Below are 13,212 nucleotides of genomic sequence, written 5' to 3' on the forward strand. Positions count from 1 at the left end.
GGGTATGAAGGGTATGTGTTACTATTCACAACTCAAACACATCTCCAACATCCATGTGCTCACTGAATGTCTGAAACATCTGGAAATCACATTTCATTGTGACACATTGTGTGTATTATGTGTGTGGATCTGTTTTTGTGGTTTGTGTCTGTTCTGTGTTTTTGTGGGTGTTTTCTTTTTTCTTCTTCTCTTTTGTTGTTGCATTTTCTTATGTTTTATTCAGTTTAATCTTCTTAACATGTCACATGTTGTTGCTGTAATGCACTATAAAGCACATCGTAATGAAACGTGCCATATGAATAAAAGTGCCTTGCCTTGCCCATTTTAGGCTTTGAGCACTGCCCTGACAATAATAACAGGCTGACATAACCATCGCTGACAGTCCATTGAGAGGGATGATTTTATACAGTTGTGGTTGTTTAGTTGTTATGTATCTGGCTACATTTTATTCTTGTCTGCTCTACTTTGGCTTACATAATAGCACGTAACAGAACTGTTTTTGTATCCTGTTTCTGAGCAAGTTGCATTGTTTGTGGTTTTATAGATTTTACCCAAGCGCATTTTGAAAACCAAAACAGTGTGAAATAATAAAACAGTAAACTATTTAACCATGTATCCTAGGGGACCACAAAATATGTTAGGACCCACGGGTAGTCGGTAGCCCCCAACTATAACACCCCACACTCCATCTTTCTTTTACTCCATGTATTTGACTCTTGCAGTAGAACCACTAGCTGTGCAGTCATATTTACCCATAGAGCAGTCAGGTCCCATCCAGTTGGGGTCACAGCTGCACAGCCCAGTGTCTGGTATGAAGGCACCATGGCCGTGGCACTGGTCTGGGCACTGGGCCCTGGGCAGCTCGCAGTGCAGCCCTCCCCAACCTGGCTTACAGTGGCACTCCCCATTCACACAGATGCCATTGTTGGAACACGTCGGATCCAGGCAATCCACTGCATTAAGCAGAAGAAACATCGACATGAAAAAACACAAAGAAACCAACACCAACACAAGCAAGAAAATGTCACATCAGAGCTGATAGTAGAAACAAATTAAATATTATGTGTTGGTTGAAAAGAAAAGAGACGTGACAGAGGACGTATTTTCATTCTTTGTGTACACGAAAAGATAATGAAATAAAAGAAAATATTACCAGACATATTACTAAGGCAATTAAAGCGCACAATAATGAATAGCTGAGTCTATAATTGGGGCATAGCAGCAAACGTGCTGTACTCCGAAAGAGCAGCGAGCCTCGCTGACACGTCGTTCAGTGTGAGCGCTTGTCTCTGTGCATGAGCTTGTGTATGTATGCATTTGTGTGTATGTGCGTATGTGCTAATACACGGGGGAGAATCTGACAATGTCAGTCTGCCAGGTTGACAGGCAGCTCCGAGTCCAAGCAGTGAGTGAAAACCAATTTGACAAATTACCTCCTCCCGGCAAAGCGCCCACCCACTCTTCCTCTGGCCTCCTCTCGCTGCTCTGTCCCGGTCGCTCTCGCTCTCTCTCTCTCCCTCTCTCCTCGTCCTCTTTGTCTGACACCTCTCTCACCCCTCCTCCTTCTCCCCTCCTCGGGCATGATTGACCCCACCGCACCCTTTTGCACGCACACATTCATAAATGCACACGCTCGCACATAACCTCGGCCCTCCATTTCTGTTTGCCTGGCAGAAACGGTGGATCACAGTTATCGATTTTCATGTCGCCGGCACTCCAGGTAAATTGTTTGAGGGACTCTGCTGTGATGAATATCAGATTTGAGACCAAAGGAGAAGGGAAAAAAAATTGGATGAGAGGGAGATGGAGAGAAAAAAAAAAAAAAGAAGAGCGGGAGAAAATGCTGACCTTGTTCTCTAGTCCTGTGTCTTGACTTCTGTCTGCCACTCCTCCTTTATTCCCTTTGTCTTTCTTCCCCCTTTCTTCATCTTCACCCTTGGCATGCTGCACTCCCTTTTCTCTCTCTTATTCAAATTCTCCCTTTCTTCATACATATTCACCTCTCACTGCTGCCCTGACTCTCTCGCCATCTTTTATCCAGCTCCTTTTTTCTCTCTTGCTCTCCATCTTTCTGATGACCGAGAATGTGGCGGGCTGATCCTTCTTAACCGGGATCAATAGAAGCGATTTCATCCCTTAATAAAATCTCTGATGTGTTTGACTGCCGTATCATACTTCATCTGTATATATGGAGGGAAAGGCCCACTCACTCAGGGTAAGATTACGCTATGATGAGCTGTCTAGCTGGAGTTAGGAGGAGTGTGTATATGTAAGATGTGCTTGTTTTTGCTGCAGACATTCATGTTTCTTTCAAAATAATCACTCTGACACACAGCATGTTCTGTACAGATGCACCGGCTGACAAAAAAAAACCCTGACGTACATTAAACCATCACACATCCTGCAGGATCACCACACCATTAACTCTGTCTCCTCTCACCCTCTGCACAGCTCTGCCCTTTGTAGCCGATGGAGCACACGCAGTTGCCATCGGTGCAGGTGCCGTGGCCGCTGCAAAGAGGGTCGATGCACTGCGTGACGGGGACATCGCACTCGGGTCCTTTCCAGCCGCTGTAACACACGCAGGAGCCCTTGTCGTATTGGCCGTTGCCGCTGCACAGCACTGGGCACGCCGCTGGAAGAACAGAGGAGGGGAGGACGGGGAGAGAAATTAAACCTTTTGTGGGGGGAGGGAAACAAACAATTAGAAAGCTTTTTAGAGATTCTCAAAGCAGTGAAAAGCCACACTGGCCACCCACACCCTCCTCGCTCCACCACCGCTGTGCAGGAGGGTGAATAGAGTGGTTAGAGGCTGGAGAGTGGCGATGACATGAAGAGTAATTACAGGCAGAAGTAACTAAACTATTCATCAAAGCTGTCTATCCCAGGTGAGCACAGAGCCAGGGAGACGTTAGCTAGGGGGTTAGCTGCCATTCATCATCAGTCATCTTGTCTCGGCTCTAAGGCCATGCGCCATCTTACCGCTCTTAATCCTCTCTGCTCTCTGCTGTTCACGTTGCATGGAGCTGAAATGTGCCCGCTTGTCTAATTAGACGGCAGAGACGACAGAATTTTCTGACAGAAGAACACATTTGTAAGCAACTAATACCTTTGGAGCAGTCCATGCCGTGGAATCCTGGGAAGCAGTGGCACACACCAGAATTACACTCTCCGTTGCCATGGCAATTGCGCGGGCACTCTTGCACTGAATCTGTGAAGAAGACAAAGTGAGAGAGAGAGAGAGAGAGAGAGAGAGAGAGAGAGAGAAAGAGGGGAGGGTGAGAGAGTTTGATGGCAAGCATCAAAGCATTCGATTAAATCATTGGAACCATTCACTCTTTAAGATACTACAAAAACGAGTCAAGGCACTCCGAGTCTCATAGTCACACAGACTTCAAAAGCAAATGCCCTCCTCAAAGATACCATGCACTCCTTTTCAGTGCATTTTTCAGAGTGTGGAGGGAATGCATTTTGAATATGATTCCTCCAGACGGCATCCATTACCCATCCTCCATTTCTCTGTGCGCTGTATCAGAAAAGAAGCACTCCCTCTGATTTACACTAACATTCTCCAACACTTGTGCTACTCTTTCACTCTCACTCCTCAAAATTCTGGCTCTATTTTCCTTTTTTTTTTTTTTTTTAACCTCCCTCCCTTCATTTGGGTTGTTCACCCCTCATTCCAGCACACCAAGGTCATTAATACTTCATCCAGGTGTGGTTGTTTGTGTGTAACTAAGCAGTTGCATTTTGTGTTTTTCTGGCTATGTCTTCTATCAACCTTTTAGTGCCACTTAACCCACTTAGAAAAGGAGAGAACGGAAGGAAGAGGGTCAGTGCTAATGATGAAGGAAGCATTTTGGACTTCTCTCCCTCCTTCCCTTATGCTTTTTCCAGCTTCCCCTCTCTCTACACAAATCATTAATCAGACTATCCACACTGCTTTACTCTTAAACACTTCCCCTCCTCTCTCTGTGTGTCCTCAGCCACCCACCCCCTCACTCCCCCACCCCCACCCCCCCACAAAATCTAAGCCCCTTGTCTTCCTCTTACCCTAATGCCACCCTCTCTCTTGCTCCCCTCTTCAGCTCCTCCTCCCATCCTTCACTCCACTTCATTACATTCTGGCTTTGCCCCCACCCATTATGTCTCTCCACCAGCTCCCCCTCTCACTACTCACTCTAATTCTGCCCTTGCCGCCTCTGCCTCCTCTCCTCTCCACTACTGCTGAAAGCTCTACTGCGAGATGTTGACAGTGAAGGATTCTTTCACTTTGCTTGACTCTTCCCATTCACACCCCTCGTTCTCACACTCGTGCCTTGTACACAATTGAAACTATTTGCGGCTTTGTTTCAGGTCCTAAAAACATTCAATTTACAGGTTTACAGCAGTGCTCTATTTGGAAACACAATGTTCTGGTTGCAGATCTGTTCCATTACTATTCACTGGCGGATTTATATCCTCTTCACACAAACATATACTGTACAGCATGGAAGCTATTCTAACTTGCTGATATATTAAGTTGTGTGTTTTTTTTTTAATCCATGCTATCAATATCTCACGTTTCAGCAAACAGAAATATTTTAACTCACTAAGTGGTCCTTCCTCCTTGACAATGTTGCTACAGTGGTGTTGTTAGTGGCAACATTGTGCACATGCTGCTGGTGTTTCTGCACCCTGTGAATGTGCAAAATCACTGAGAAGTTGAGAGGAACACTTTTTGACTAAAATTCTGTTCTCACTTTCTCTTTCCATCTTCTAAATGCTTTGGCTTAATCTCATTTTACCTCCCAACTGCCTTTTCCAATTGCAACCTCCATCTACAGCTACAAATGCTGCCTCACCCATGATGTTCGTGCTGAAGGAAACAGTCTCCCTTTCCCGACCGTCATTGTAGAAGGCCAGGTGCCAGGCACCGGCGTCCAGGTACTGGACAAACACCGCCTCATTGAGGACCACAGTTTGGATGCTCCTCCTCTCCCGTGGAGACTCGACCACGCTCCACTTCTCCTTCCCATCCAGCCGCTCCATATAGTCATACTGCCAGAGAAAGAGTGGGGAAAGTTGAGTAGAAGTAAGAGGGAGAGTATGGAATCTATGATTCAACTATGAAGTGCTGTGGTGGCACTTTTTCGACTTTGAAAAATGACCCATAGTTGTATATGCAGGAAGATTAAGAGATGCGGGGGAGGTAAGTGTGGCTGTAAATTGCCAGGGAAGGATGAAGAATGCAACCGAGAGATCCTTGAAGGCTGTCATTCTTTTGGTATTACTGGAAATATTGCAGGGAGTGTTTTTACTGGAGCACAGTAGCCATAACGTCATGGTTTTTAAAAGCTTAAGTCAGGTCATACAGTGAAACAGTTATCTGGATGCAATTACCCCATTCTACAAATCAAATCTGCTGTTAATTGAGTAGGTTCTAATTAATAAGAGGCAGTAAAAGTTACATTACTGTGAGATTTAATTAAGTGTAAATCATAAATTAAATGAGTTTTTTCAAACAACCATTATAATGAATCACAAATGAATTTAAAAATGTCCCATGACACAAGCAAGTATTCTTAATGTATTCTCTCATAAAAAGGGACTAATTTAGCTGACCAATACAAAGATAGACATACTGATGTATAAAATGATAATTCTGTGATTAGCCCACCACTACAAAGGCCAGATTTTACCTGTGCGTGTGAGGGAGGCAGGCCCTTGCGAATGTACACTCCAAACAGGGCATCCTTGCCCAAAGAGATGTTGAACTTGAGGAATTGGGGTTGGCTGAGGTGGAGCAAGGACCTCCAAAATACTCCTGGGGGGACTTCTTGGGTCACTCGTCTCCCGACCTCGATGTTGCCTGTGTCTATACTGCTGTTCCGGCCTGCCCACGGACCTGGAGCCAGGGGAAAAGAAACTGCATAATCTGTGATTATAGGCATTGATTGTCAGAGTCAATAGTTAATCATCACAGTTTACTGGAAATAATCTGCTATAAAATTCACAGTCATTGAACAGTAGAGGACGAACACCATTAACTTTGCAAACTGTGTACCCACAGTGTATGCTAAAATTTGTGTTGTTGCATGTAACAGTGGGATGCAAAATGATGCCTTTGTATCAAAGCCTGCAAGACTGTGGGCTTTGTTGTCTGGGGGGGCTGATAGAACTGCAGGGCAGAGCTTTCCGAGCAGACATGCAGGCAGGCACGCAGGCAGAAACACACAGCATCCTGCAATCAGGTCAGTCATCTAACAGTAGAGTATTGGGGCCCAGAAAGAAAAAGACTCAGTGTGAATGTGTGAGCGTTTGTGTACAGAATAGCAAAGAAATAAAAGTAACAATGAGAAGAACAACAGCAGCATCTGGCCTAGACAGCTGGGGAACACAACACAACAGTCCTCTCATTAATACTGAATACAGACACAGAGCAGCAGCCCACACGTACCTACAGTACACGCTGTGTGTGTGTTACAGAGCAAGATCGAACGACTGAAAGAAGAATAGATAGAAAACCGCATGGGGGCCTTGAAAAAGAGAAGGGGGGGGGGGAGGTTTGCAGTTGGTGTTTTACTTCGCTGCAGACTGAGACGATAAATCTAGCTCGACACAACTCAGCGGAGTGGTTAAACAGCACATACTGATAGCAGCTAGTACTGTGTCATGAATAATGAAAATATTTTAGTTGGTGTGAGCCTATTTGGGTGCAAAAAAAATCTCTTGGACTGTTATGATATGTTGCACAGCAGAAACAGCGTTTAAAAGCCTTTAAGGACAAGGGTGGTGTTATATTTTTCTTGTATTTTCAGCAAATCCCATAAAAAGACCAAAATCAACAATGTGTAAGTCTGTTCTTCAATACTTTCTGACTTTCTACTATGTTTGAGGCACTCAGCCTGAGCCAGTTTGTCCCTACTGAAGACATACATCTTTAAAAACGGGTCAAAAATATTGTTAATTGGGTATTTCTTGGGGACTACTTTCAGATGTGGATTAATACACATGTGGCATGCTAGTTAGTATTTACAGCACCAGGACAGTGTATATGAGATTCAAAATAAACCTCGGTGCCCATGTTCATCCTAATGAAGGAACACGTCACCCAGTGTGGTTCATTGATGTGTTTTTCATTCTTTTTAGACAACAATGGAGGTGAATGTCACAGAGGAATGATCTATAGGCTTAGGATGAATCAGGGATACTTATTAGTAGATTTAAATTCATTGTTGGCTTTTGGCCTTTTCATAGGATTTGTTGACAATAAGAAAATCAGCCCAATCCTTTTAGTTCACACGTAGGATTTAATGTCTTATAGACTGTTATTTTTGCATTGTAAAGTATCCACTGCTACAGGCGGTTCTGTGGATTTTCATGTGGGGGCGTGTACTGTAGTTCATACCTCTGCCTCCAGAGGGCAGCGTGGCCACATCACTGTTGACAGGCAAACCAGCTCCCAGTCCGTTGTTTAACACCGGGCCGTCGGATGGCTTCAGCTGCCATGTCAAACCAAGCAAGTTGATCGCTGCGCACAAAAGGATGGAGAGAGAGAGAGAGGAGGAGGGAGGGAGAAGAGGGGACATATTATGACTTGAATGGTGGATTGTCTACAAGTCTGGTGTAAGAAAAAAACACTTGAAAGCTCATCAAGCCAGTGAAATACAGGAGGCCAACCCTCTAAGTCGAATCTGTCATTTATATGGCAACCAGTGCTGCTTTTATAGAATACTACTTTTATTTAGTTTTAGTGCATATCAATCAAAGGGACTGTTAACAAAGTGACAGGTAACCTTCAGAACAAAACTGTAGTCTTACAAAACAGACAATTAAAAACCATAAGAATCCTTCTGTCTTTCACTTTCTTTGTCTTTCCCTCAACCTCTCACAATCTTCTTTGAACCTGACAGCTCCTCCTGCTTTTATTTAGAAGCCTTTCCACCATCTCCAAGAGAGCAAGTGACAGATTGCTCTCTGAAGAGATGACTCTCCTTCTCCCTTCTCCTCATCTTTTGTCCTCTGTTATGTTATTGTGTGTTGGTGGTAGGCCTATAAGACTGCACAAGTGTGTTCGCTCTTCACTTTGTCAGTTCTTTACTCTCCCCGTGTCTCTTTTCTGCTTAGCCCGCTGCCAAGCATCTCCTCCCCCGAAAAAACAGGAGAGAGGAAACAGAATGGAAAAAATAAAAAAACACTGAACAGAGAGAAACAGAAGCGAAATAGTCACTTCTCTTACTGTACACAAAAGTAAAAGTTCTGTGATTTTCTTTTTTTTTTTTTTTTTTAGTGACAGGCAAATTATTGTTTTAGTCTCTCTAATGTTGAAGCATCTCTTGAGTGGAAAAGTGGAGATGTTTCATCTGCTCATGTCTGAATATTTAAGGCAATTTTATAGAAAAGGAATTATTCACTTGCAGCTTTGTATGTATACATGAAAGCTTCCAGAGTACGCACATTGCATAGATGTATGCGTATGTATTGTGTATTATGTAGGTGTTATTGCATGCCTCTCAGCATTGGCTTTATCCCCAACATACAAGCCTATAACACCTTCATCTGAAGCCTGGGAATCAATCTCAAATTCTATCTCCACTTGCCCGGGTTTTGCACACACAGGGATGAGTGTAAAAGTTGCAGAAAAAGGGGGATGTAGTTTCAGGATTTGCTGCTGGGGCAGACTAATTCTCACACCCGATGTCCCATCTTTCCCTCTCTGTTTCTTCCTTTTTATGTTTCTTCTTCCTTTTCTTTCCCCCTCTTTTTTCTCCCCACCCTCACTCCTGGTCAAAGGAAAGCGCTGACACTTCGGCTACTGCCCGGCCTCAACTGTCAGCTCTTTTTTATTTTTCACTGGTGGGTGGGGGGGGGCGCGAGGGGTTGTTATAGAGAACAAGAGAGACAGAGAGAAGAAGGGAGAGAAGCAGAGAGACTACAGTGTCCTTTCCCCTCGTCTCTTTTCTCTTATATCCACCTCTTGCCCTCTCCTCTCTCATTGCACTGACCTTCATCCCTCTCCTTCTTTTCTTCTTATCTTTGCCTGTCCTTCCTTGTAGATAAGGCAGACATGCACCCGCTCACACATGCAAGCGCACGCACACGCAAAGATGGTATCACGGGGGGGAGAAGTCGATAGAAAGATTACCTATTGAATCAGCTGGAGACAGTAAGCAATAGTGGGTCTATTGTGACGGGGCTCTCAATCTAGGTCATCCCCAAGAACACATCAGACAGCCTTATACTTAGCTTGCTGTGTATATCTGTTCATTTGTGTGTGTGTGTGTTTGAGGGTCTGCGCACATGTGTGGTTTTTCCGCATGAGCTTTTTTTCTCCCCCCCTTTTTTTTTCTCTCTTGTGGGTGGTTGTGAAAAGTTGACCAATAGATGGCACTCTTACTCCTTGGCGACAAGAGCACAAAAGCCAATGCAACACTTTGTCAACAGGTTTCTTTGCAGCAAGACACAAGAGCAGGAGAGACAAAAGAGAAAGAAAGACAGACACAAAGAGACACACTTGTTACCGTTTTCTTTACAAGTACCATTTCTCATTTTAACACCACTTCTAACTTTGTTAGAGTGTAATTTTAGCCAAAATGTAACTCCTGAAATTGATGAATTTAGCTTTGTGTTGCCATAAATTTTAAGCATTTTCCTTTCGGATCATAATTACAGTAATTATTGTTTTCAAGCTGCATTGGAAGGCTTTATTAAATGCCATGCCAATAAAGTCTATCTGAATTTAATTCAGCTGACACACCCGGGGGGGAACAAGAGAGTCTGACTTGGGCTGTGTTCCTTTTTAATCTCTGTCTTCTCACTCATGTTCATTTTAACAGACGCACACAAAAAAACACACATGTACACACGCACACGCGCGTCGAAAGATCACAGAGAAGCAGGTTTAACAAGCGAACGAGCGGGATTAAAAATAGATCAGTTGCTTCATGAGGTTTTTATGTAATCTTGATGCATAATTCAGAGAGGCAAAGTGCTTGCTAGTATCATCTGCAAAAGACAGCATCTGAAACAGCAGCAACGGAACACGTGATCCTGTGACAAAAAGGGAGAGGACGGACGGACCGGTGGACGGAGGGACAAGGGAGATGAAAAGGAGGAGCTGGTGGCCGAGCTCGGAGAGGGGGCAACGGTCAGGAGCTCTTGGAGAAAACACGCTGCGTTTCCAAACCTCAGAGAGAAGAGAAGCAGAGGAGGAGAGAGGAACAGAGAGAATACTGGAGGAAAGCGAGAACTGAGAGAATATTAAAGAACATATAAAATCCCCTGAGGATAAAAAAAAAAAAAAAAAAGAGCAGGAAAACAGGCTACAGATTATGTTGCAGAAAAGACAGGAAGAGATGAATAAGGGCCCCACAGATGAAATGAGGAAGGGAGAGGAAGATGGCAAGTAGAGTGCAAAGATTTAAAGGATGAGTGGCTCTGTATTCATTGACTAGTTGGGTAAGAAAACATGGTCGTGATTCATCCTTTGACAGTAAGTGGTTCACAACGCGGGCAATCAGACAGAAATACAATGCTCATGTGTAGGCTTAGTGTGTTTTGAGAAATATTTATACGTCTCAGAGTTAAAGGGTGTAAATGGATTTCTGCATGAGAGGAAAAAAGAGAGCGACAGAGATAGAGAAAGGTGACTTTGTGGCAGGCTTTGCGCTGAGTGTCCCCTGACTGGAAAATATTGTATCATCATCATTCTGTTCTCTGGAACATGTTCCAACACCCTCTCTCTCTCTCTCTCTCTCCTTCTCTATATTCTTATGTCTCTCACTCTTTCTGCCTCAACTCAACCTTATGATTGGTGATTCAAATGGCAACGCTGAACCAACTGCACAGCTCCTAATTGCACCAAAGGCAGAGGATGGCCTCTTGCATGTTTTTGCATGTAATCTATTGCAGTGCAACTAAAATTACACAATGAGCACTGATGTATAAACCCGCACACACACATAGGCAACACACTTTTCTTTGCCATCTCCCCTGGCCATCCTGACAAATGCATATTAACTGTTCTAATTCACCACTAAATTAACAACTCTGACCTCAATTAGGGCGGTAATTGTAGCTGAGACCAGCCCCCCATCCTTGGCCCGGATGCTAATTGGTTTAGGAAGCCTTTTCCCTGCTTTTCTACCTTTCGCCCCCATCTCAAAGGCCCTCATTTAGCGAGCTGGTGGATATTTTGTTGTCCAAAACAAACACACGCACAAAACAGCCACCTGAGGAAACGCACTTTCGCTGTCCTTTTTTTTTTTTTCTTCTCCTCTCCCCCCTCTCTGTATCACTTGCACCTTTCTCTCTATCTCTGCGGCACAGGGGTGCAGTGCTAATATTGGAGAGACTGAGGAAAGAATAGTGTGATGCCTCAGGTTCTCAAGATTCAGGCCATTTGGGATTCTTAGAATTTACCACACAATGACTGTGTTCAGAATTGCATATTAATGTACTATTCATACTAAATATGATGTCAAATTGAGTACGTAGTGCGTTCCAACTGCATAGTATGTGGATTTTGACTGGATGTAAACTAGATTAGCAAGGATTTCTGAGTATGCGGCGCATGGACGTATATATTCATGATGCAGCATGAGCTTACTGGACATACTCAACTGCCCCAAAATGCATTGCATCTCTTCAGATTGCACAATAGTGGAGATTTTGAGCCAGGCTAAAAGCTGTTGTAACTGTTAATATGTCACTGAATTAAGTTTTAACATTGTTTCAGGTGAGAAAGTAACAAATTTAGATTCTCAGTATGTGGTCAGTTTATCCAAATAACGCCTGTTTGGAAATTTGCTCCAACGTTTTCAGAGATGTGAGGAGCCGCTGGCTGGTGAGAGCAGCTGGTCATCTCAGCCACCGACCGAGCAGCCCGACTCCTGAGATGATAGGCCAGTCAACATGTCATCATCTCGGGGAGAAGATGATCTGAAGAACTGATCTGTGCACCTTTGATAATTTTTAACATGCGAGGCAACTGGATTCTCAATATCACAACATCACGCGAGACTCCATCTCGTCAGGCTTCAAGTTGTGAACTTGTGTCCGAACCACTAGTGGTCCAATCAGTGTCCTATGAAGATTCTCACATCATCTTGTGATCTTGCAAAGCCGGCTGCCTCGCAAGGTAAGAGAGTGATAGACAGATGGTTCATCCAGTCATCTGCCAATTATTTTTTAAAGGTGCCTTTTCCAAACACGACGTCTCAGATGGTTCTGTGTAACAAACCATGTGGTGCGTCAGGTTAAGGTTATTATTTTGATCAAAACAGTTGTGATGCAGCCACATGACTGTTTTGCTTGAATACAGTTCAGTGTGAACAGTCTGCTGGTAATGGCACACTTCATTGTTCATTTAATAGGCAAGATGTAGTACATACTGATTGAGTATGTAGTAGGCAGTATGTTTGTATGCGATTTCCAACGCAGCCTATATCCAGTTATGTTGCCTATAAATAAAGCAGCATTCATCTCTCAGCTAAGTTTCGAAAGCGCTGCTTGCTGAGATCATTTAGAGTCTCAGACAGAGGGACGGGGGCGGCGGTTGGCTGCTGCCCTGGGGGGGGTCATATACACTGAGAGAGACAATTTGTCTGCTTCTGAGGGTGTGTGTGCATGCTTAAAATCGCATGGTATTAACAACAACTGCACACACAGGCACAGGCACAAGCGTGCGTGTACGCAGGCACACACTGCAACCCCGACGGGACCTCCTCACCCAGCTGATGCAACTGAACTGTAATTGACTGCAACACAAAAGGTTATGCGAGTTGCTCACAGCTCCTATACCTGCAAAACAGTGTCTAGCGGAGAGAAATGGCGACTCTCTCAATCACACAGCAGATATTGGCACTGAAATACTGAGACGGCCCGACGCAAATGTAGCCGTGCGTGTGTGCGTGTGTGCTGTGTGTGATGGGCTAAATGAAAAGAGATGTGAATCTGAGTGATGTCCTCCTTTCTGAATCCTCATTTCCTCTTCAGATATCTCTACCCTGACCCCCCCCCTCCCACCTTCTCTTCTCCACATCAACCCACTCTGCCTCGTCTCATCCCTTCCTACCTCGGTCCTTTCCCTCTCATCGATCTGTATTAGAAACAGGATATGAGGAACTATGCTATCTTATCACAGATCAGAGAGCGAGAGAGAATGAGTGAGGAAGAAAGAGGGAGAAAGAGTATGTTTTGGAGGCCAAGAGACAGAGAAACTCAAAGAAA

At 44.2% G+C, this 13,212-nt stretch overlaps 1 protein-coding gene across 8 annotated transcripts in view; it reads right to left on the reverse strand.

The window, feature by feature from the left end:
- Positions 1-13,212, reverse strand: part of tenm2a (teneurin transmembrane protein 2a) — a 207,608-nt gene that overhangs the window by 26,466 nt on the left and 167,930 nt on the right. For 6 of the 8 annotated variants that reach the window (XM_067598778.1, XM_067598779.1, XM_067598780.1 and 3 more), the window contains 6 exons: positions 7,391-7,513; positions 5,682-5,908; positions 4,845-5,040; positions 3,110-3,211; positions 2,441-2,635; positions 753-953 (listed from right to left, as the gene is read on the reverse strand). In XM_067598778.1, the coding sequence (XP_067454879.1) occupies positions 753-953; positions 2,441-2,635; positions 3,110-3,211; positions 4,845-5,040; positions 5,682-5,908; positions 7,391-7,513 (1,044 nt within the window). The remainder of the gene's footprint in view (positions 1-752; positions 954-2,440; positions 2,636-3,109; positions 3,212-4,844; positions 5,041-5,681; positions 5,909-7,390; positions 7,514-13,212) is intronic. The other 2 variants (XM_067598777.1, XM_067598781.1) reach the window with 1 other exon arrangement.

The sequence above is a fragment of the Thunnus thynnus genome, chromosome 9 (genome assembly GCF_963924715.1).
Source record: "Thunnus thynnus chromosome 9, fThuThy2.1, whole genome shotgun sequence".
Lineage (NCBI taxonomy): Eukaryota > Metazoa > Chordata > Actinopteri > Scombriformes > Scombridae > Thunnus > Thunnus thynnus.